This window comes from Pseudorasbora parva, chromosome 1 (genome assembly GCF_024679245.1).
Source record: "Pseudorasbora parva isolate DD20220531a chromosome 1, ASM2467924v1, whole genome shotgun sequence".
Classification (NCBI taxonomy): domain Eukaryota; kingdom Metazoa; phylum Chordata; class Actinopteri; order Cypriniformes; family Gobionidae; genus Pseudorasbora; species Pseudorasbora parva.
In genome coordinates this window covers 57,547,764-57,572,423 of record NC_090172.1, presented here as the reverse complement: position 1 = coordinate 57,572,423, position 24,660 = coordinate 57,547,764, and the positions used below count along the sequence as shown (strand labels likewise).

Sequence of the window (24,660 nt, the reverse complement as noted above, 5' to 3'; positions counted from 1 at the left end):
GTTAGCCTATTTTTACAAAAACAGCTGCTGCGGGGCGATAGTGTAAGATACAAGGTAATGGAGCCTTTTATACATTGTCATGTTTCTTTAGAAATAAACAATGGACAAATGGAGTCTTTAAACGTCTCAGATGTAAAGTTATTCACTGTCAAAGTGACTCAAAAATGAATGGGAGTCAATGGGATGCTAACAGCAGGTGATGGCTTGGTTAGCAATGGCAGCCCCTAGGGGTGGAACGCTTTCCGAGCGCTAGATTACCCCCTTGCGTAGATGTGACGTGAGCCTCCTGTCTGACAGCTGTAGGTCTTCTAGTAGTTGTGGAAAGTGAAATCTGAATCACGTTGTTTAAATATTTTCTCCCGTTGCTTTTGGCTCACTATGGGCTTCTCCCCATTCTTCCCCCTTGACTTTATCAGACTTTGTCTCCACGTCCCCCCGACTGCCTCATAGACAGTAAAAGATTGCCTGCGAGCGTCTCCTCAGGTCTATACGGTAATTTCTCAACTGTGCGACAGAGTCGCGTTGGTTATGACGCAATCGTTAGCCTATTTTTACAAAAACAGCTTCTGCGGGGCGATAGTGTAAGATAGAAGGTAACGGAGCCTTTTATGCATTGTCGTGTTTCTTTAGAAATAAACAATGGACAAATGGAGTCTTTAAACGTCTCAGATGTAAAGTTATTCACTGTCAAAGTGACTCAAAAATGAATGGGAGTCAATGGGATGCTAACAGCAGGTGATGGCTTGGTTAGCAATGGCAGCCCCTAGGGGTGGAACGCTTTCCGAGCGCTAGATTACCCCCTTGGTGAAATCGTGTCCGCAAGGACCCCCAGAGCGATCCTATTGGCTGAAAGAAATTTTAATAGGTAATCTGTTCAGAGCCTGATTACAATCCTTACACAATCGTGTTTTGATTATTGCTGTTTAAATTGTGTTAAAATAGTCTTTTATGTCTTACAAAGCATATGTTTCATATACTAGTAGTATATAACTGAAGCTATAAGTGCTTATATACAAGCATATCTCGTATATAATCTATTTATTTTGTGCACCTGTTCTGTATATTGCTGTTTTTTTTTTAATTCTTTATTATTTACATTATAGGTACATTACTATGTCATGATTTTGTATTGGTACTTAGTTTATCAGTCAAAATAATTCAGAACATGTTTTTGCTCCCATTATAGCAATCAATTACATATTTCAAATAAACGTTTTGCGTGTGTATGTGTGTACTTAGTATGGCAATGAATTTATAGTTTATTTTAAACAATTGCTTGTCCAGAACCATGTATAACAACTTTTGATCAGGCATTTAAAACCGCTACCAGCGGACACCATTTCATTGCGCACAGGATTTGTCATGACACCGGCAAGTGTCACACCATCTCACACTTCGCAGGCACGCAGTAATGGCTGCAGGCAAGATGGCGTTGCCCATAAAGTTTGCGGCGGATTTGTGTTTCTGAAAAAGCCGTGCAGTGAAACAGCCAATCAGAGCTGAGCTCTACATTAATATTCATGATCCTTTTGAATAAGGCAAACACAGACCATTTCATTCTAGGGACAATTTCTGGGGTTATATATGGACCTGTAAAACTGTATGGACAATTTTAACCCTAGTATTATAACCCTAGTAATAGTCACATACCCTATATGTAGATATCAGAGAACAATTTAAAATAGTTAAAACTCATTCTAGGACAACTTTAAATATATGTGAAGATGAGTCTACCTTGACACACTTAAAATCTTAAAAACTTAAAATATTTTAATGAAGTTCTCATGGGTTAAACAACTGTACACATCAGTTTTTGCCAAGTCTATTATTGGGTATCAGTCCATGGTTTACTTAAACTGTCCTGTATGCTCAAATGAAGCCCATTTACCATAGACCTTCGGTTATAAAACAGGCCACCGGTTTCTACATTGTGCAGGGAGCTCCATGTCTGCTGATGTCCTGTGTGGAGGGGTAAGGGGGGTGCTTTAGCCACAATCTGTGGACTCTGGGTGGGAGTTATGCAGCTGGTACTACTGGTTGGACATGTACTCTGAGTCCTTGAGCTCTGAAGAAAAGCAAGCTGGTTCTGTGACTGGACCAAATTCTGAATCAGAGTTTGGGTCAGGATGTGATTCTGATGGTGGGCCTGGTTTAGGATTTGCTGGTTTGGCTGAGCCAGTGTTCTGTTCAGGTGGTGCTGGTTTGGGTGTATCTGTAGCTTTTCTCTCCAGTCCTCCTGCTGCTGCCGATGGATCTTCATGTGAGCATTTCTACTTTTTATTTTGTAGAACATCCTGGAAAGACAATTTGCAAGGTCAAAGGGAAGACTGGACACAAGCATATGTATGCTGAAAGCTCTTTCAATTTGTTCATACTCACTTTCCACACTGTTTACAGGGAAAACTTGTGGGGAGTGGTGGGGTATGAATCAGTCTTTCAATACTGGCTTGGTTTACTAGCATCTTTGGGGCTGGAAGAACCTGTGGAGGAGTTTCGAAGAGTTACACTTTTTTTTTTTTATTGCAGGAGGAGTATTTCATATGTCCTTCGAAGAATGTGCAAATTGAAAGCTATAGACTCGTAAAGGAATAGTTCACCCAAAAATTTAAATCCCATGACTTACTCACCCTCAAGCCTCAGTGTATTTGACTTTCTCCTCTCAGATTAACACAATCAGACTTCTATTAAATATCATTGCTCTTCCAAGCTTTATAAAGGTATTGAATGACAGTTCTGGTTTTGTAGCCCAGTGCACATATATCAAAAGTAATCCATATGGCTCCAGTGGGTTAAAAGCCTTCTAAAGCACTTTTGTTTAAAGAATCAATTTAATTTATAAACTAGATTTTGGCAGATGGCCTAGCAATCCTTTGACATTTCTCCTTAATTTCTCATTTTAGACACATTTCGTGACCTTTGTTTTGCTCTGGCCTCTGCCGTTCTGTGTTAGTCAATGTGTCATCTGTCAGATCAAGGTTTACTCTTTTGCCATAAAATCGATGTTGGAAGCTAGACAACTTTAAGCTTTATAAAGTTGACTATGGATATTTTTCTTACACTAACACTTTGCTTCAGAAAGGCCTTTTATTAACCCCTTAATTTTTGTTTTTGTTGTTTCAGGAATCACTCTTATAGTCATATACATTTCCCCAACTTTTTTTGAACACTGATCTGTTCATAGCAAAATGGAAGAAGATGGTTCTTAGGCACAAGTGTGTGCACCCATAGCCATACTTTGAAAGTATGTTTCAGTAAAAAAAAAAAATCAAGATTAGTTTAGTTGGCATACACTTGGTGCATGTCTTATAAAATATTAACAATATAAACATCTGGGAGAAAGAGAAGAGTAAAGTTGGGAGAATATCAGATGTGTATCAGTGTATTGGATCCATACATTCGGCCTTAAAGTGACAGCAGCTTTGTAAAAAGCTTTGTAACTTATATACAAGTATTTAAATGAGTTTAAGTTAGTCATATGCTAGTACGTCAGATGGAGCGTCACTGAATGACTTAAACCATGATGACAGTGTGCATTTATACAACAATAATCAAATAATGCATTGGCATAAAAAAGGAAATTTTCTTTTATACTTAAGTACTTTTGAAAACAAATACTTCTGTACTTTTACTTGAGTAAAAATATATTTTTACAACTTTCACTTGTAACGGAGTATTATTTGACCAGTAGTACTTTTACTTTTAATCAAGTAATAGAGTTGTGTACTTTTTCCACCTCTGGCTTGAAGGTGAGTAAATCATCATGGGCTTATTTTCCTTTTTGGTTGAACTATCCCTTTAAGCATTGTTTACAAATATGTGTAATTGTGATGTAAAAAAAAGGCCACAGATTTTTAAAGCAGATGGACAGTTTAATTGAAATTATAAAGAAAACAAAGCTCTTAATTGGTAAGAGGCAGAATGTTGCACAAAACATTTATTTTAACGGAACATTGCAGTGTTGACATAGTGTTTATAAATATCAATTATATATAACATATCTTTAATTTATAAAATTTGACGCATGCGCACTGTAAACGTGGTCGTAGACTAGCGTGCTGTCTTTTTGCATTCCAGAAAAGGACTTATTCGCGTGAATTTCTCACATTTCCAGACAGATGAGGATATAACAATAAAACGTAAGTTATTCACCTTAGAAGAACATTTCTCAAACGCATTACGGCGCACGCAATCTATCAAAGCACCTGACATGGCAAACCACGCTAAACTATGCTTTTAAGTGTTGTTATAAAACCTTGAGCTTTGGTCAACTTGGGCCGTACAAATATGTTACTATATAAGTTTTGTACATATGTTTTTTGCTATACTATAGTAATGAGAGAAACAAAGCTTTTCAAACTCTGAATCAATTGAACCAACTTTTTAAAACAGTAATAATACCTTTAAATATGAAGGCTATATAAAATGTGTTTTTTGATTGTTTCTTATGTAACGTTAACTAGACAGGGCATGGCAAACTGAATTAAAAGCAATCATATCATCCTCCTGAATTAAATACAAACTCTCCCATGCACGTTTGATACTCTGAACCACTGACTCGAAGCAAATCATTCTTACCTGGTTGATGACGGCTGCAAGTCTCTCTTCCTCCAAACTTTCCTTTTCTCTCTCCATCTGCTTCCTTTGTTTCTCTGAAAGCCTCTTGGAGTTGTAGTAGTATTCAATACACTGTGACACCTGCTTTGTTTTCACCTGGAAGTATGAACACGTTGAGCTGCAAACGCTGTGATCTCAAATATCTGGTGGCTTAGATTTACAAACGTTTGATATATTAACATTACCATTTTATGTACGAAGGAGAAATCTTTTCCATAAATTGTGAATGCCTCATGGAACAGTCTTTGTTCACTCGAAGTCCAGATATCCATTCCTATTTGCAAAGTGAAATAGGATTAGCATTGTTTTATAATTTGTTGATTAAATTTTTTTGAAAATTAAAGGCACATTTTATTTTTTTATAATATATATTTTTGTTATACTGGTTGACATTCTCTTCACATCCTTCCTGATAGCAATCAATAATATAAGTGGTCTAAATATTAAAACATGTTCTGTTTAATTCTCGAGACCAAAAAATGTTTGTCCATTTATTGGATTCTGTCCGAATGCAAGTTGTTCACATTCATTATTATTATGATGTTATTTAGGGCTGCTCAATTATAGCAAAAATCATATTGATTATTTACCACAATTATTGGTGGGTGATATGATTCAAGTCTTATTATTTCAAGATATGAGTAATTTTGAAATTTCATTTCACAATTAGCGATACTTCAGCAAAAACTAGTACTAGGTTAACTAATGTAAGTAAAAAGTCCTCAAAACAGTTATAGAAGATAAGTAGACAGTCAGCAATACAATAAGAACAAAGATATGTAAATAAAAATTACATACAAAACTGACCAGAAATATAAATTAAATTAAACAGTGGTTTAGGTTTTTCAGGAAGGTGTAGTAACGGTGATATTCAGAGAAAGTAATAGCCTACAGAAATTGAATGAAGTAATTAAATGTGAAATAACACTGCTGTATTAAATATAGACAAATTCGTTTTCTATCAAGAGCAGTGAGTGATTTTATCTTTGTCTTTTGTTGTTTGATTAACAATAATGACTACAGCAGAATTATTAGGCTGCTGTCACTTTAAGAGCGAATGCATAGATTGAATCTACTGTTACCGGTATCCAATATACATGTTTTCTTGCTCAACTTTTTACATTGACTTAAAGGGGGGGTGAAACACTCAGTTTCAGTCAGTGTCATGTCAATCTTGAGTACCTATAGAGTAGCATTGCATCCTGCATATCTCCGAAAAGTCTTTATTTTTTTTATAATTATATAAGAAAGATGCGCTGTTCCGAGTCTTTCCGAAAAAAGCCGAGCGGGTGGGGGCGTGTCATGTGAGCGGAGCTAAATAATGACGTGTGCAGCAGCGCGCTGCAGTGAGGAAAGTGAGTCGCTCTGTGAGGAAAGTGATTCGCTCAGTGAGGAAAGTGATTCGCTCAGTGAGGAAAGTGATTCGCCCGCCGTGTGAGGAAAGTGATTCGCTCTGTGAGGAAAGTGATTCGCTCAGTGAGGAAAGTGATTCGCCCGCCGCGTGAGGAAAGTGATTCGCTCTGTGAGGAAAGTGATTCGCTCAGTGAGGAAAGTGATTCGCCCGCCGCGTGAGGAAAGTGATTCGCTCAGTGAGGAAAGTGATTCGCCCGCCGTGTGAGGAAAGTGATTCGCTCTGTGAGGAAAGTGATTCGCTCAGTGAGGAAAGTGATTCGCCCGCCGTGTGAGGAAAGTGATTCGCTCTGTGAGGAAAGTGATTCGCTCAGTGAGGAAAGTGAGTCGCTCTGTGAGGAAAGTGATTCGCTCAGTGAGGAAAGTGATTCGCCTGCCGCGTGAGGAAAGTGCTAATACAGATCGACCGCCGGCCTATCAGTGGGTAAGTCAGTAGCTACTGGTTATATCACCTGTTTAGCATCCTACAAGCCAGCGCTTTGATGGGCGTAGCCTGTTGCTTTCGCTCTCTCCCTCTCTCTCTCTCACGCGCTTCCGGTAGAATTGTCCGTAAGGCCCATACAAGGAAATTCCGCCCCCACTAACGTCAATGGGGACGCATGATCTCAAAAAACTTGCCGAAACTTATGACTAACCGGAAGTAGTATTTTTGACAAAGAAATACTCCCATCAAACGTCCACCTTAACTTTTGAAACTTTGTCTATGTTTAGTATGGGATTCCAAGTCTTTAACAGTGTAAAAAGATCAGTATGCATGAAACAGCATTTCACCCCCCCTTTAAGACATAACTGACTGTGTTCATGAGGAAACGTTTCTTACCAAAACAACATTTTGACATATTTGCATGTAGGCTATTTAACTGTTTAGGCCCACATCTGAAGCGCACAGTAAACTTTGCTAATGCGTGTTCTGCCCCGTCTTGGAGCGTGCACACAGAAAGCCGCCTAGGGAACAGCGTATTCGTGGCTTAATGTGCTTTTAATAACAAGCTTTAATATCAATCACGTTGCGTAGTTTAGCGACAATAGACTGCATTTTACAACACTCACTTATTAGGCTGATTTAGATGTAATGTTTTGCTTAGGGAGGAACGAAAGCGCACAGATGTGAAGAAAATGATGGTGCGCCGGATGAAATGATGATTAATCGCACAGCCCTAAGATACATGAGGTAGTTTGATACAATCTCTCGGGACACTTTACAGACTGCTGTGCTCATGTGTTTTGAAGGAGGCGTGGCTTTGGAGACGCTCTGAAGGGAGGGAGGGATCTTGTGCTATCAAAGCTAGCTTGCTATCGTTAACCTCTCAGAAATTGCCTACCCTACCTTTAACAAATGAGTATTTACCTGAATAGTGATAGTTTTCTGATGGAGGGGAGTCTTTAAACAACAGCATCTCCAGCGCTGCCTGTCGTATAGGATTGGTTGAGACGCAAATCAGGGGAAAGAAGAAAATTAAATATTACATTGATTGAATTTGTGGAAAAAAATAAGTCACAACCATTGTGAGTCTTTTGAACATGAATTCATAATAAATATGGCACTTACTAGAATGTTTCCCTTGCAACAAGACAAGCTATGAAGGGCAAGCTCCAAATTGGCGCCACCTCCTGGTAGAACACTGGAGGCACTCAGGTCAAGAAGATTCTCAACTGAGGTTCGGAATATAAATCACACTCATGAATTATGTTTAAAAAAAACTACTGGCTTGATGGTAAGTTGAATAATTGTATTACCATGCTGTAAAAGGGTGTCATTTTCTTCTAACTCCGCCCAAGGTTTCCATAACAGCTCCTCCCTGACCACTTCCTCTGGAGATTCCCCATGCTCTCGGCCCATCATCAGATCTGGCAGCTCAGCTTGGAACTCTGGGCCTATATTTATGCACCTTTGGTGTGAATGTGATAGAAAGTTTAATGACATAATCTGTCTCACGAAACTAGAGGTCGACAGATTCATTGGTTTTACGGATTAATCGGCACCGATAGCTGATTAGTCAGTGAAACCATCAGTTATCGGCAAAAATCAATACCGATAATTTTTCCGTTTTGCGTCCATTGTGGGAGCAGCTGAGAAGGGTGCGCTGTCATTACACGGTAGTCTACGACAGCTCTGAGAAGGGTCTGCTGGCATTATATAACACGAGAGCGGCCTCTAGAGGCCAAATAAAAAACTATCATTGACGTTGTTTACAGTAACAGGTGAGGCTGCGCTGCGTCCGGACACATCTGATGCGCGTTTAAAACACCGAAAGGGAAACGGTATGGATACAAAACACTTCAGTACGTTGCCAAATCATTATAATGCATTAACAGGGAAAGAACAGCAGTATGTATGTACTTTGTTGTCGAAGTTGACAGGATGCTAACATTAGCAATAGGCCTAACGGTTACCTCAAGCTGTTAAAACGATTTATTACACGGCTCTGTGAAAAACTTGATTCTGATTGGTCAATCGCGCATTCCAGCGGTACGTTATTTCCAGATAACACCCGCTCATACGGGTACTACGAGTTATCTTGACCGGTACTACTTCTATGCTTAACGCTGGCACCATCTTGTGGCTTAAACAGCCGTGGGTTACAATGGAAGACTTCAAGGCAGGTTTTCTTTATAACGTTTTTAATATAGATATTTTTCTTACACAAACGCATCGATTCGAATCAGAAGGCTCTGTTAACGCATCGGAGTCGTGTGGAGCACGTTATTTGACGGACAGCTGCATTTTTTATGGACTTCAAACACAACTAACGTTACAACAACTGCTTGGATTAACGTTAGCCTGGACTTTTTAAATATAACTCCGATTGTATTTGTCTGAAAGAAGAATGTCATATACACCTACGATAACTTGAGGGTGAGTAATTCATAGGCTTGGTTTCATTTTTGGGTGAACTAACCCTTTCAGCATTCATTTTCAACATTTAGCAAGGGCATATGGCAAATCTTCAGCAATAGATAAAGGCTTAAAGCAGGTTGGAACTGTTTTCCTTCGCGGAAGCTTTGCGTAAAAGCTAATAAAATATTTAATCTCGAGACAATATTTAGTGTCTAATAATTATATATTTGAGACTAGTAGCCGTGTAATAAGCGGGATAATGTACACCCAGCCGGTTTTTATCGCAGAATAAACCCCTTCAGAGTGATGCAAGACCCCTCCGCTTCGCGTCGGGGTCCTGATCACTCTGTCGGGGTTTATTCTCCGATAACAACCGGCTGGGTGTACATTATCCCTTACGTAACAATGTGAGCAACCAGAACAAACCAGAAACGCATTTGATTTCAATACTTATTTTGTTGTTTTGATTGGAAAACCGTCGTGATATTAAAAAAGAGAACTTTTTCAGATTTATATGAAACTATAACACTTAATATAACTACCGGTAATAAAATAATATTACATTTTTAACATTAAGTAAGGTTAATAACGTTACATGCTGTAGAATTATTATTCATTGTTAGTTTTATCTGTTAACCTTTTTATGCACTATGAACTAACATGAATGATTAAGGTACAATTGTATTGCTCAAATATTAATACACGTTGTAAAATGTAATTGCATAATGCATTTAGTTCATGTAAGCTAGCTAAATAAGCTAAGACATTTTTAATATTTTAATGTTTTAGTTATTTTCTGTAGAATTTCTGTTAGAAATGATTTTAATATATTCATATTTAAATATGCAATTTAGCACATTTTCATGGTTCAGTACTGTTTTTTATTTTATTTCTTGTAATAAAGTTCAGCACTTTTTTACTTGGTGTTATGTTTTATCCATTATCTATTTCAAAAGCTATCGGTCGATTAATTGGTTATCGGCAAGAGTGAGCCCACCTAGTTATCGGTATCAGTAAAATCCATTATCGGTCGACCTCTACATGAAACCTCATGTTTCTCAAAATGAGGAAGATTTGACACAACCAAGCAGATTCATACCAAATCAAGAAATATAAAACAAAACCAAAATATTATTGTTGTGAAATAATGAATCATTCAGATTATGCTCTTAATAAATCAGCATTTGCTTCAGGGGGAAATCTTTCTCAGCGGCAAGTCTCGGCCTCGTATGCGAGACACTAAAGAGCGACAAACAAACTGCTCACCTTTGTGAGTCATCATCTTTCCTCTCGTCTGTCCACAGTGCTCTGTTTTCCACGGCAAGGGAAGACAGCAGGTTACAGAAGAGCCCCGTTCCACTACGTGTGGGGTTCAGCATCGGAGGTGGTGTATAGTGAGGTACGGTTCCTTCCCAGCTCTCCACGAACTCCTTACTCTGCTGGATCACGCTGTTGAACGGGACGCCAGTATACACGGAACTGGGAACATTCTGCATGAACAAAGTTGCATGTGAGTGATGCTATGTAAAATGTTGCTGCAGAGCCAATCACAGCTTAGCTATAACAGTTGAAGGCATTGAGGCTTGTGGTTTTAACGTAGCACTCGTAACTGTACATTCAAACATTTATTTTTATTGTGTGTATGCACTACTGTTCGAAAGTTTAAGGTTGAAGAGGCTTTCTATTGTGTGTTTTTTTTTTTTTTTTAAAGAAGTCTTGTGTGCTCTGCATGTAGTTGATCTAAAATATAGAAAGAACAGTAATATTATTACATTAAAACATTTATATTAATATTTATTATATTAATATAGGTATTTTAATGTTTTCATTTTAATTTATTACATTAGTAGAACATGTCAGTCTCACATGATCCATGTGCTGATTTCCTGCTAAAAACTATTTCTTATTATTATCAATGTTGAAAACGGTCATGCTACGTAATATTTTTGTAGAAACTTTTTTTTCCAGGATTGTTTGATGAATAGGAAGTTTAAAAGAACAGCATTTATTCGAAATACTATATATACACACACATATAGTACCGGTCAAAAGTAAAAAAACATTACTTAAATTACTTTGATTTGATCGAAAATATAGAACAGTAATGTTTCTAAAAATATGAACAGTAAAAAATTTCTGTGATCCAAAGCTGAATTTTCAGCAGCATTACTCGCTCGCTACATCTTGTCACATGATCTTTTAGAAATCATTGTGATATGAGTTGATAATCAGTTATTATCAATGTTGGAAACAGTTGTGCTGCTTAGTATTTTTTTTTTTTTTTTTTTTTGGGAACTTGTGATTATGAAGGTTAAAAAGAACTGCATTTATTTAAAAAATAAAATATAAAAAAATTCTAAAAATATAAACATTTACTCCCACCTTTAATCAATTTAACATATCCTTGCTAAATAAAAGTATATATTTCTTTAAAAGAAAATGACAGAAAATGACTGACCCCAAGTTTTTAAATGGTAGTGTATATTGTTACGAAATATTTAAATTTTAAATAATTGCTGTTCTTTTTTATTTTTCAAAAAAAGAAAAAAGTATATAGGTTATAACAAATACTAAGCAGCACAACTGTTTCCAACGAAAGACTTGAGTAATAATGCTGAAAATTCAGCTTTAATCACTGGAATTAATTAATATAAAATATGGAATTAAATATGTTCAAATAGCAAAAAGCTATTTTAAATTGTAATAAATAAATCTCTCTATTACTTGTCCGAGTAATAAAAAAAAAATAGCTTGGCCGTAATTTTTAAAAATGTTTTTATTAAATATAGGCTATGCTTCAGTTTTCCTTTTATATTCTTAAGTTGATCAATAAATGCAATTATAATAAGACACTATAGGGCTGTTACCAACCAAATTAAATCATTTACACAAAAAAACAACAGCAGCATTAAATAATGTTATGAGATTGTTTTAAATATTTTTGTATATACAAATTAGAAATGTTGGAAAGAACGATTAAACATGAAACTAAACCGCCGTAGGTGGCGGTAGGGGACCGTCTTAATGAGTCATAATGAGTCGATTTGGTGAAACTCGAATAAATGAGGTGCGCTATGGTTCTGCTGTTTGAAAGCAGCAGAAATCTTCGGAATCTTTGTTTGGAACTTTTTTCGCTGCTGAAATAGAACAAAAACAGTCAATATTGCATCTAAAATGTAAATGACTTGATGTTAATTCATTGTTAATGGAACAGTCGATATGAAATCAGTGTCACGTTTTCAATCGTGATGGTATTCGGGAAAACAGCACTCTTGGTAGTGTGACGTTGCGACTGTATCATATGTTATAAATACATTAAAATGTTTTTACCGCAGTATGTTAACTGAGTTTCTCTGTATGAGCTGCGCTCATTTCTTTTAGATTTCTCTTTGAGAGGCTGTGCGAGCCTCAACAGCACAATCTTGTTACCATCAGTTCATTATAATATAATATTATCCTCTATCGATCGCCGCTTACACTAACTGAACGCAGAATCATTCTCGCATCTTAATGATTCTCTAGTTATTTTTTGTTATTGACGTTTTAATCAGGCTACTTGTCCGGTGGGGCAAGTTAAATTCTCTTTCACTTGTCCCTTCAAAAAATCCACTTGTCCCAGACAAGGTGACAAATGTTAACGTCAAGCCCTGATTTATATACATGCAGTACCTGTCTAAAGTACCAGTCAAATATATATGTCAAAAGTTTGACAACAGTGAGATTTAAAAAAAAAAAAAGTTTCTTCTTTAAGTTTCTTAAAGAAGTCTCTTCTGTTCACCAAGGCTGCATTTATTTGATCCATAATACTGAAAAAACTGTAATATTGTGAAATATTATTACAATTTAAAATAACTTTTTTCTATTTGAATATATTTTAAAATGTAATTTATTCCTGTGATCAAAGCTGAATTTTCAGCATCCTTACTCCAGTCTTCAATGTCACATGATCCTTCAGAAATCATTCTAATATCCTGATTTTATTCTCAAGAAACATTTATGATTATTATCAATGTTAAAAACAAATGTTTAAATGAATAGAAAGTTCAAAAGAACAGCATTTATCTGAAATATAAAGCTTTTGCAACATTATAAATAGCTTTACTTCACTTGATCAATTTAATGCATCCTTTCTGAATACATTTATTCATTTCTTTATGTTACATGTTATGATTCTGAAAATTCAGCTTTGATCACAGGAATAAATTACATTTTTAAATATATTCAAATAGAAATGTTTTTACATTTTAATAATACTTCACAATATTACAGCTTTTTTATATAAATGCAGCCCTGGCGAGCAGAAGAGAGACTCTTTTAAAAAAATAATCTTACTGTTCACACACACACACACACACACACACACACACACACATATATATATATATATAGTAAAAACTAAATAAATTATTGGTCTCATGCCTGTGTGCTGAAGGACCCGTGAGGTTTGTCTGAGGAACCAGGACTAAAGTTCACCCCAAAACTGAATCGGGATCCTTCTCCTGGTCCTGACCCCTGCACATGGAGGCTGGACTGGTGCCCAGAAGGCCCATATGAATGGGATGATTGCCCCATCTGTCAAGATGAAAACAGTGGTTGTGAACCAGCTTAAACTACAGAACACAAGAATGATGTGAAAGCCATTGATGCCTCGATCGAATACGCTCGACCAGGGTAACAATCTGTGTGAGTGTGCAGATGACAGACCTGAGGCCAAGTCATGTGATCTTCAGATGTCCCGGACTCGTGACCCAGTTGTTGCTGCACGCAGGACTGAGGATGATGATTTTGAGCCAGTGCGGGGTTGAGGGACATTTGCATTGAACAGTCTAAGCGAGAATAACACGTGTCATTAAAAATCACACAAAGAGGTCAACACACAAAACAAACAGGTCTATGTTAACCGTACCTTTCTGCAGGGAGTTTATTTGTTTCAGATGAGGGCCTCCATGCTCTGAATAAAGTAGGGAGGAGTTTGATTCTTGTTGGAAGTGCTGCGTTAAGTCCAAAATGTCGTTGCCGTCAGCTTGCAGCTGGAGCCAAATTGGGTGATTGGGCCTGCTGGTGGATGGCGAAGGAAGAGAGGGAAAGAACTGCAGCGACCCATCCGTCTGTGTTTGCATCTGCGATTGGCTCAAGATCTGCCCGGGCAGGAAGTGTTGAGGTCTTTTGGGAGGAGAAAAGGACGCTGGAGGCAGGGGCGTCGGAGGTGGACTAAGAACCAGAGGGAAGGAGAGGGAATTGGAAGAAGGATGAGTGGAGTTAAAGCCGCTCTGCTCTCCTCCATCCAGCATTCGAGAACTACTTCGGCTGCAAAACGCCTCGGAGAAAGAATCCAGTTTTTGTTGCTCGCGCCCACTTGCTCCGTAACAGTCTTCCGCCTCCTGTTGGTGGCAGTGTGAAATCCAGTCGGGCTCATACACTCCAACTTGTGCCTTGATCCTATTCATTCCCATAGAGGACACGGGGGACGTATTCGCCCAATAAGCAGCGCTCGCCGATTGATCTATTCCATTGAGCGCGCTCCCGGTGCTATCCGTGCCTTCACACGGGACTTCAAATGAGCCGAGCCCACTCATGGAGCTTTGCTGGTAAAGTTCGTGGCTTGACCTTTGACCTTCTGCCTGAGGTCTAAACATGGGAGCGAAGGAGAGCGACTCGGGTTCGGGAGATGTATGGTCAGCCATGTGGCGTCGTGTTGCAAATGGCTGAAGCACCCACGAGTTAGAGGACGCTCATAGCATCTGAAAACTGAAAAAAGACACACAGAGATCATAAGAAGTCATTTGAAAGCCTTTCAACCTCACGAACGTTAGTGAAACAAACCACACAAACGACCGATTAATGTTTTTCTTTGCATCTCACTTTGTCACAACTGCTTTTTAGCAGCGAAAGAAAAACAGCATCGGAGAAACAGAGCAACGTCTACAGGCAGCAATCAAAAGAACGGCCTCTGTTTGTTCTATGTTTAGCATTACACCTCTTCCTCACTCTTATTTGTCTAGTGCTTACTCACCAATGCTCTTCTTTCTTTATCCATAACCTGTTGCTTTTGTTCGTGTGCTATCTATTCACGTCGTCCTGTGAGCGCGCGACCCAGCGAACCAAATTAAAACGCAGCCACGTGTGAACGCAGCCGCTCTCTCTGGCTCTCTCTGCCTTGTGCGTAGACGCATCATACTTAAACGTGAAAACACTTTCTCACACATATTTTTTTGACAGGTGCCACCGATCAAAAGGTAAGCCTTCGGTTGTCATAGAGTCACCCCCCCCCCCCCTCCCTCCCTTAAAACCCTGAACCGAAAGCCACATCCTGAGGAAGCAGTCACGGATCTCCCTCTATCTCTCGCTCTTTCTATAGCTCTCTCCCTCTTCTGTCTTGCTCTCCTCCTTAACCTCCTTTCCTTCTCAGTCTATTTTTATCTGTTCTCCTACATCACAGACTAACGCAATCTGTGGTATACTCACAGTCTCCCTTTTGGTCCAATGAGGGCGTCATTCATGACAGACAGTCGAGAAAACAGCAAACTCCAGCAAAACTTTTATCGTGCTCTTTTTTAAAACAAAAGCTGCAGGATGAAAGCGTGCTGTCTTCACTGATGTTGGCAGGTTATGAGACCTTTTGGGCTTATTGTGCTTGCGGCTCAATGTGTTATCTTGAGATTCGCATCTGTTGTGGTTAGTGACTAAAGTGTAAAGAACGTAAGAGTTGTTTAACTGGCAGGTAAGGCGTGGGTGTTCGTGTAAGTGTATACGATGAGTGAGAGGCAGCGCTTCCTGTCGAGTGTGTGTGTGTGTGTGTGTGTGTGTGTGTCGGTCAGAGTAAGAACATGTTTGTGTATGTTTGAACTCTTGTCTTTGTGTTAGTGTTGTGTTGTGGTGTGTTAAGTGTTTAACCTAATTGCTTTTTTGAGATTAAGGGCATGCATAAGTGTGTGTGTTTTTCTGTGCATGTGTTTGTGTGGGGGCGAAAAGACATTGTGTTTACGCCAGTGAGAATCTGTGGTTGCTCAAAATCATGTGACGGGAAGTTGACCATGAAACAACGACAGAGCAGGAAGTGGACAAGGGAAACCTCCGTACACCCCGCCTCCGCTCTCTCTCGCTCTTTCTGCAAGTGTATCCCTCTTATACCCACAATATAAATTGTTTCCATACCGCATACATTGTCTCTGCACCCCTTTTTCCACCCACACACAGTGTTTCCCTCTCTTTTCTCTCTCATGCTACACTGTAAACCTCCCAAAAAAAATTGAGGTAATCAGTTTAAGTTAAGAAATTCAAAGTTCAGGTAAGCAAAACTGGCAGAATTTTATTTTGTACTTGTGCATTTTAACTGCTCTTAACTTCAAAGATTTGACTAAAACAATTCATACATTGATTTAACTTAAAATAATTTGAATCTCAACTTAAATATTTTTAGTAGTGGAAACTTGGCTAGTTTTAAATGCTAACTTGCTAATTGGTAACAATAGTTGTGTCCCAATTTGTACGCTTGTGCACTATTCTATGGTGTTTTCAGAAGACCCTGTAAAGTCACAATTAGGTATGAAATCTGAGTTAGTCACACCACAGAAAAATATGTTATTAACCACCCAGCCTTTACAGGGACTTTAAGTATAAATAGTGTGAGTAGTGTGTTCACAATGAAAATTAAAAAGTGCACCCAGATGATGCACCTTAGGCAAGGCAAATTTATTTGTATAGCACATTTCATACCCAATGGCAATTCAAAGTGCATTACATAAATATTAATTAAAAAAGTGGTAACATATGCATGAGAAAAATGAAATATTGGACATGTACTTTAATTATGTAGGGGTATCAGATGGGAAAATGACAAAATAACTTTTTAAAATGTATACACTGCACAGATGAGTACATAGTGTATTAGTGCATAGTGTGTAGTGTTATTTGGGACACAACTACGGTTGTGAAAGCACTAGTGTGGTGTGACAGGCAGCGGGGCGAGGGACCGCGAGAGCGGGCGGTGATTAATGTTCATGAGTGCCAGCTGCGTGGCACACCGGTCTCATCTCGCGGCCATGTGACGGGAGCATATAAGGAGGAGCAAGAGCTGCGGAAGACGAGAGAGGACCAGGCCTGGATGTTATGTTATGTTATGTTTTGTTTATGTGTTTGTGGGCAGTCGTCCGTGAGGGGCTGCCCACATTTTATTTTGTGTGTTCGCGGGCAGTCGTCCGTGAGGGGCTGCCCGTGGTTTTACTTTCGTTTTGTTTATTTATGTTGAATTAAAATTTGTGAAACGTTCGCCGGTTCCCGCCTCCTTCCTTCCCAGCTACTAACTGTATTACAACTAGCATAGCATATAAATTGCTGAATGAATAATTGCCAGCCCCCCACCCCTCTCCCTTTATAGTGCCGTGGCAAAGCATGCTGGAAAATAGAAATCCCAGACCAGTTTTGGTTACATTTAAGTTTGTCTAAATTAAAAGACTTAAAATGTGTCAGTTTTGTGACATCAAAAGAAAGTTCTAAGTGCTCATAAAAGTTAAATTGATTGTTTAAAGCCACAATATTGTCATTTTTCGCTGCTAGAGGTTGCTTATTCAAAACATGATAATGTGCCCTTGTTTTCTCGGAGCGTTTATTATGCCGCAGACGAGCACTTCTGCTCGTGTATATGTGGGATAACGCAGCGCTGCTTTATTATATTCTATCATGGGTGTCGGAAACATTGTATGTACATTAAGATCAGTGATATTTGACCCACTTACTTTTATCATCTCTAATTCAGCACATGTCTGTTTACCTACCCCCAACTGATAAACACTTATTAAACACATTAGGTGCTTTATTTTCACGTCAGATTTTTTTCTTCATCTTTATTGAAAATAAATGCCTTTCCAATCTGATATGTGATGGTAAAAGGTAGTAGAGTTAGTTCGGCAAAAGGCAGATTCGAACCTCGGGTCGATTTGTATCAAACCTTGATGCTGTGTCTCACCCCTACACTATTGTTGCTGTAAATAATTCTGGGTTTTCCATAATTTTGTACGACCCAACCAGACGTTTAGTAAACAAGGCGATATATTTGTACTTAATGTAAATGGCATCTACTCCAGTAAAATTTGTATGTCAGAGGACCTACGCACAATTTTTTTGCTTCTGACGCCCATGTATAAGATCAGTGGTTTTCAATCCTGTCCTGGAGGACCCCTAGCACTGCCCATTTTGAATGTTTCCCTCATCAGACACACCTGATCCAACTCATCAGCTCATTCATAGAGATGGCAAGACCTGAAGACCTGGGAACCACTGTATTAGATACATTTAAGTGTGTTGAAAGTTGCATTTGCTCGGCAGCTGCTATGAGACTCTAAAGCCCCTTTCACACTGCACGTCGTACCCGCAATATTCCCGGAACATTGCCGGGTCGCCTTCTGTGTGAAAGCAACCACGTCCCGGAATTGATTACCGAATTGAACCCGGGTCGGGGACCTAGTAACATTGCGGGATTCGACCCGGGACGAGTGCTGTGTGAACAAAAGCCAAAGCTAATGACGCAACGTGTACGTAGTTATCGTGCGACTCCTAGAGCTTGTTTTTTCAATAATACAACCCTGCAGTGCCAGAAGAGCTAGTCGGTGTTTTAAACGCAGAGAGTGTTCGTATACAAAAGAAACTAAAATTAAACAAGCAGAAACGTGCGCAAACTGGACACAAGTCGAGACCACGGAGCTCCTTACTATCCGCGCTAAAGCTGAGATCGCTCGCCGTTATACGTCACATCCGGATGTCACGTGTCAACTCGACCCGGGACCGTTACGGGTTGTGTGTGAAAGCGCACATATTACGGTATTTCGCTGGCAGTGAGAATGGACCAAATCTAGCGGCCCCGGAACAAATGCCGGGTTGCATTATCCGTGTATTTGCCGGAATCGCAGTGTGAAAGGGGCTTGAGACTCAGGATCAATATAAGACATGGTAAAACATTGTTTTCCGTGGTAAATCAAGAAACCTGTGTTGAGCTATAGCAATGATTTGTTTTCTGTCAATGAATGTCTCCAAACACTGGTATAATAAAACTAGTAATATAATAAAGCATCTTTTGTGTTTCTATGATTTCAACAAAATAAAATCTTTTTATCTTCAATCTTTTTCACCTCCGTGTCCTGGGTAAAATTGCTTATTTCTCTGGATATAAACATTTTTGGGAACATTTAGGATAATGCAAGTACACAAGTCAACAAAATATATAACATAATATATAACAAAGTGGTTTTTGGATATTTTAATCTAAAAATCTTACATATTGTGCCTTTAATTGAAATTAATCCCACTCAAACCTATTAATTATTTTGAGAATTAGAGTTTACAGCTTATCTTATTCACACTATTTTATATAAACTGTTCTTTCTTGGATCATAGCAATTCAGCTTAACTACTGAATTTTTATTTTGACTGACAGGTCAGAACTACAGGTCCTCCCACTCGGTCTCCGTGGCCCGTATCTCAATCAGAGCCATTAAACTTTGAGAGAGTGTGAATCTGGACGGCCCCCGCACAGGTTGTAGGTTTGGCCGATGAGGGTGATGTTAATTCAGTGGTGAGTACAGTATGAATGTACCTGCATAATTCACCTACACAAACCTCACCATTAGCATAATGTGGGTGAAAGAATAAAGGTGTTAGACAATACACACTGAGCAGACGTATTCCTGGACCAGATAAATGTAGATTTGTTTTTACTCTCACTGCCCTACTTTTAATTTTGTTTCTTTTTTGGGTTTTAAAATCAACTTTTTCAGAAGTTTTTATCATACAGAGAATGGAGAGTGTGAGAATTCAGGACTTATTTGCATGCCTAAAAATCAATATCGCATGCCCTAAATCCATATGTCATCAGATAACACTGGAGAAAGGGGCGAGTGGGTTAAGGAGATACTAAAACAACAGGATATAATTGATGGAAAGATGAGTGTGGAGGCTGTTTTCTAGTTTTCTGTCAGATGTGTGAAAGAGCGAACAGAGGAGGGGGAAAGCAGCAGAGTGGTTTGGACTTTTTTTTCCTCTCCTCTATCATTCTATCAAACCGTTTATCTTATCTTTGAGACAACCTTTATATGTGCATGCAGAGATCACAGGTTAATGCGTCGAACAAATGAAAGAAGTGAGAAAGGAATTAGAGGAGAACCTAAACTCCTGTTGAATGTTTCCTGCAGTTTAGGTTACGCAAATAAATAAACTGGCTTTTTTTTTTTAAAGTGCAAAATACCTTGAACGTATAGCTTATAATGAATTTCTCCACCATTAGTCTTCTCCTATATGATTCAATGTCAAATGTGCTGGTGATGTATTTCAGGAGTAATAATTCACGTATTTAAACATCAGCAAATTCAATCAACGCCAACTTTCCACTCAATTTCAGGATTAAATATATTACACCACATGTGGCCACGAGAATAGCTGGAAATACATCACTATATAAAAACTACACGATCATTTACAGTTGAGCACATTTACTTCAGCTGTAGCTTCGTCTCTTGAATGACGAATTACTTGTGCTGGGAGGATATGAATTGGCACTGGATAAAAGTGTCTGCTTAATTACTAAATATAAATAAATGCACAATTCAGATTCTGATACTTATGTCTGGCCGTCCATGTCCTCCCAGCTCTGAGCTGGTGACCTTTTTTATGGTAACATATACTATTATAAAGTATTTTTAGTTTTGCAATTGTTTTGTATTTGATGGTTTATAATAGTAGAATTGTAAATATAAACTTGAAATTAATCATTTAAATCATTAGCACAGCTGTATTCGCATACTGGTTAGTGAACCGAATGACACGAAGTTCGCTGAAAGAGGCAAAATCTGCAATTTAGATTTATCACGTGTTAATATTTGGGTGAAAATTTATTTTTTTGTCAATATTCAAATTTCATGGGCAGTCATTTTCAGTGCTTAATGTTACACATTATCAAATCGATCCTTACTTAAATTGTTTCTATAAGGCGATCCTTGTCTCAAATGCGCAGTGTTTCCCCTGTAAAAAATAAATACATCTATTAAAATGTATATTGGATAAGTCTAGCATTAAAAGTCTCACAAAAGTGCTATTTTTGAATTCAAAATAAGCGACTGTACGCTTTTATGATTACGTCAATGCATTTTGGTTCTGCTCAAAAGGTTTTCTATTGAGAGAGTGATATAAAGAAATCAATATATTAATCTATATTAATCATTGACTCTCACGAGCCATTGCAGTCTCGCTGATATAATGATTATTGATCAGATTTATCACTAATATGATTCAGTTCTTGTGTTTGTTTGTATATCTGTTTTTGTGTTTGTATATCAGATTTTTTTCATAGACAATAAATAGCAAATTTCTCTCTTAATGTTTTTTAATCTAAAAATGTTTAGCGCAAAAGAATAAACATAAATGCATAAAGTGACAGGCCTCTAAAGCAATCTGTCCTCATAACTGCACCAACAAAATCTCCAGCCAGTATTTGCATATATGTAAAATCAATTTTAAACAAAAAGCTATTGACGTTTGTAGATTTTGTTTTTATTAAACAGATGCAAACTAGATTGAATATGTTGCCTTTTATAGTCAAATAGTACAACATATCCACAGTCAAATAACACGCAAGAACTGTTAAGTGATGTTTCTGAGGACTCCCAGAGTATACATATAATAAGTATTTGTTTAGCTATCTAAATAATGACATAATCTACACAAATATTCCAACAGTAGTCTATCTCTAGACTCATTTTATATATATATATATATATACACACACACACACACACATCCGATATGTGACAGTTGACACTATCTGAACATGTAATTTTGTCATTTACTTAAAGTATCAGTCAGATTACATAAAGCAAATTTTACATTTTCTTTTAAGTATTCCATTATTTCAAAAAGCATCGCTAATTTGTTATTGATGACCATTGTCATATTCAGTTAGACCTAAAACGAAATGATGATCTGAGTTTTAAAACTCACTTCGCACCTTGCGAAAACCCATTCATAGCCGAAAAACAAAGATCCAACACTGTACTGTTTAGGCAGCATTACTTATGCATATTAAAGCTAAATTTGGCCGCAGTGATCAGTATACAGGAAATATGCCCTTGCTGGATGTCAACATCAGACATCAAGCTCTTGCTTACACATCATTTAAATGATCCAAAGAGGTTAAAGGCAAAAACTAGACGCTATTCTATTAGTAGTAGTATTCTTGTTAAGCCTAATATTTTTTTACAGTGTAAAGTTTAAACACTGAATATATCAGCTAATTATTTATTATATATATTTTCAGGAATGAGTTCTCGACAGCAGCCGAGTCATGGAGGCGGTTGCAGGACATTTATCCGTCATATTACAGGTGAGTTTAATTTCGGTAGCAATGATGCATAATTACATGCAAATATCCCCAAACCAAACCCTAATCCTACCCTAAGTACATGTAGTTACTAAATATTACAGAGTACTTAAATATATAATTACACTGTAACAATGACACCTGAAAATAAAGTGTAACTCTATATACTTATTATAGTAATTACAATATTAGGTACTAACCCTGAACCTTCCTCTAAACCTAACTTTGGCACATGCAGTTACTTTATATTAGAGTAGGTTCTTGGGTAAGTACACGTACTTTAAAATGAAGCGTAACCATAATTTCATAAATGACTATAAGCAAAACTTTGCTTATTAGACTCCGCTTTGTAAATATGAAAAGTTTGCAAATGACAGAAGAATCACACAATGATTTATACATTATTAAGTGACTTATTAATCATTTGCAATGTCTGCCATTAACAACTAGGTCATTAATGACTGCAGTTTGTGCACAAGCCTTGCACAGCTTGTTCAGGAATAGGAATCAGTCTTATAATCATCGACACGACTTTTTAATTGCGCATAAAAGGTGAGCTAAAACAGGAATTAACCATAAAGCTACAAAATAGTTTAAACTACACATTCAAAAAATGATTTACTGAATGTGACTTGCATTAATAGAAAGGATTGATTAATTATTATACAGTGTTTTTTTAGTTAAAGAGCACAACCAAAAAAGAGCTCAGATTTCATATCTCACGAGAATGACTCGGAAAACTCACAGATTATCAGCATAATCGATTTACTATTTTGAGATTCGCAATGCATTAAATGTTGCGCCGTAATACTCAAGGAGCGTTAAAAATGTTAAGTATATTATGCATCTCATAAACCAAACACATATAAACCTTAATTAAATTCAAAAAGAGGTGCATTGTGGTACCTCATTGAATCTGCGTTGAGATTATAGCCTATCCTCTACACTCCAGCTGTTCCTAAACTAGGCCTCAAACACGCAGAACCATGTTCTCAGCTGGAACTACTTCTGCGCCAGTCTACGGGTCTTGTCCAATGTATAATCTTATGACTTTCAAGCACACGTAAAAACACATCGCTTTACATTCAAGATGCAAAAACAAACAAGACAAGCGTCAGTGCAGCCATGCCTGTGTCTTAAACAACTAAAATAGATACTTGTAAAACACTTCTGGCATGCCTTCTAGACTGTTTTAGCACTTGCTAACTTGCTTTGCTGTCTTTTTTTGGTCATAAACAGAGTGAGATGTCTCTTACCGCTCTGAAGTCGAGGCCCGCAGGATGGCTGAACTCTACCAGCCACATGCACGAGTGAATGAGGGAGGGATGCACTGTTAAGGTAAGACAGACACAGAGAGAGAAAGACTGCGGAGGCGTTGGTATGGTTAACTTTTCGGTACGGCAATCTTCTCTTGGTTCCTCTGATCTTTTGAAGCCTTTGTCATTGTGATCCTGGAAACGAGTGAGAAAAAACATCATACACCAGAGAGAGAGAGAGAGAGAGAGAAAAAACCTGTATTGCTCCGACTCAGACCTCAGAGGCAGCTCTCAGTTTGACAAAGCGCCTGTCCTTGCCCCTACCTTTTTTCACTCTCTCTTTCTTATCCATCTTGTGTTTGTTTGTTATTTACCTCAATGAAATGCTCTTTGGGGTAAAAAATTATTCTAAAAACTTGTGTCCTACTTGTTGTAGGACGTTGATATAAATGTGATGTTCTTCCTCCTGGGGTTTGAACCGGGTCAGTGAAGGTACTGCAGATACTCTATGAGTCATAATAGATAAAGCTTAATAGAATTGATACTGAACATTGGAAATGCACAAAAGCTTTGAATTTTGCCCACTTCAGCCATTGATTTTTGGATAAAAGCTATTAAAAGACGTTTTTACTGTGCTTAAAATAAATAACGTAACGTCTGTGATCAAAAATCGAACCGAAGCACTTTAGGTCACACCAACAGAACTAGTTTTAAGAGTTTGACTGGGTAAAAATAACGAAAATTCGGTACACATATTCACTATTAACTATGACTTTTGCCTCAATAAACTCTTAATTTACTGCTTATTAATAGTTAGTAAGTAAGTTTTTGTATTGTTTAGGTTTTGGGTAGGATTTTACATTTACATTTACATTTATGCATTTGGCAGACGCTTTTATCCAAAGCGACTTACATTGCATTCAATGTACACATTTTACATTTTTGTCAAGTCTTGGATTTAGGATGTAAAATAAGGTATTAATATGTGCTTTATAAGTACTAATAAACAGCCAATATCCTATTGCATGCTAAAAAGCAACTAGTTAACATTGAGAATTAAACCCCAAAATAAAGTGCTACTGAAACCTCTGTATCATATAATCTTGTGTGTTCCCAAAGACGTAACACAAAGAAAGATATATCAAGCGTCTTTCTAGCCTAGAAATCTAGACACACCC

At 37.7% G+C, this 24,660-nt stretch overlaps 1 protein-coding gene and 1 long non-coding RNA gene across 6 annotated transcripts in view; one reads left to right on the top strand and one right to left on the bottom strand.

Moving 5' to 3' along the window:
- Positions 1–1,791: 1,791 nt before the first annotated feature.
- On the bottom strand, positions 1,792–23,693 carry si:dkey-19b23.10 (suppressor of activated egl-4 protein 1). 3 transcript variants are annotated; one of them, XM_067446338.1, is made up of 12 exons: positions 23,483–23,693; positions 13,770–14,611; positions 13,568–13,689; positions 13,283–13,435; positions 10,130–10,353; positions 7,762–7,913; positions 7,574–7,677; positions 7,373–7,433; positions 4,800–4,888; positions 4,576–4,710; positions 2,380–2,480; positions 1,792–2,294 (listed from the first exon to the last, which is right to left on the bottom strand). In XM_067446338.1, exons 2-12 carry the CDS (start codon positions 14,545–14,547, stop codon positions 1,826–1,828), a joined length of 2,388 nt encoding a protein of 795 aa, XP_067302439.1. In that variant the 5' UTR covers positions 14,548–14,611; positions 23,483–23,693; the 3' UTR covers positions 1,792–1,825. The 3 variants fall into 3 exon arrangements, with proteins under 3 accessions (XP_067302439.1, XP_067302450.1, XP_067302430.1); XM_067446349.1 differs by lacking the exon at positions 23,483–23,693 and adding an exon at positions 15,329–15,583; XM_067446329.1 differs by lacking the exon at positions 23,483–23,693 and adding an exon at positions 14,877–15,101.
- Positions 7,970–24,660, top strand: part of LOC137078750 (uncharacterized) — a 35,057-nt gene continuing 18,366 nt past the window's right edge. For 2 of the 3 annotated variants that reach the window (XR_010905345.1, XR_010905343.1), the window contains exons 1-5: positions 7,970–8,286; positions 10,168–10,373; positions 19,293–19,430; positions 22,164–22,229; positions 23,466–23,564. This is a non-coding gene — a long non-coding RNA (uncharacterized lncRNA). Of the gene's footprint in view, positions 8,287–8,325; positions 8,882–10,167; positions 10,374–19,292; positions 19,431–22,163; positions 22,230–23,465; positions 23,565–24,660 lie in introns of those variants that run through there. The other variant, XR_010905344.1, reaches the window with a different exon arrangement.

What these genes read in the sequence shown, in the direction of transcription:
- si:dkey-19b23.10 (XM_067446338.1), bottom strand. Translation starts at nt 14,547, where the DNA reads ATGGCTGACCATACATCTCCCGAACCCGAGTCGCTCTCCTTCGCTCCC. An exon ending in ATCACATGACTTGGCCTCAG is followed by an intron (nt 13,436 to 13,567) that starts GTCTGTCATCTG and finishes TCATCTTGACAG; the next exon opens with ATGGGGCAATCATCCCATTC. An exon ending in TGACACCCTTTTACAGCATG is followed by an intron (nt 7,678 to 7,761) that starts GTAATACAATTA and finishes TCCGAACCTCAG; the next exon opens with TTGAGAATCTTCTTGACCTG.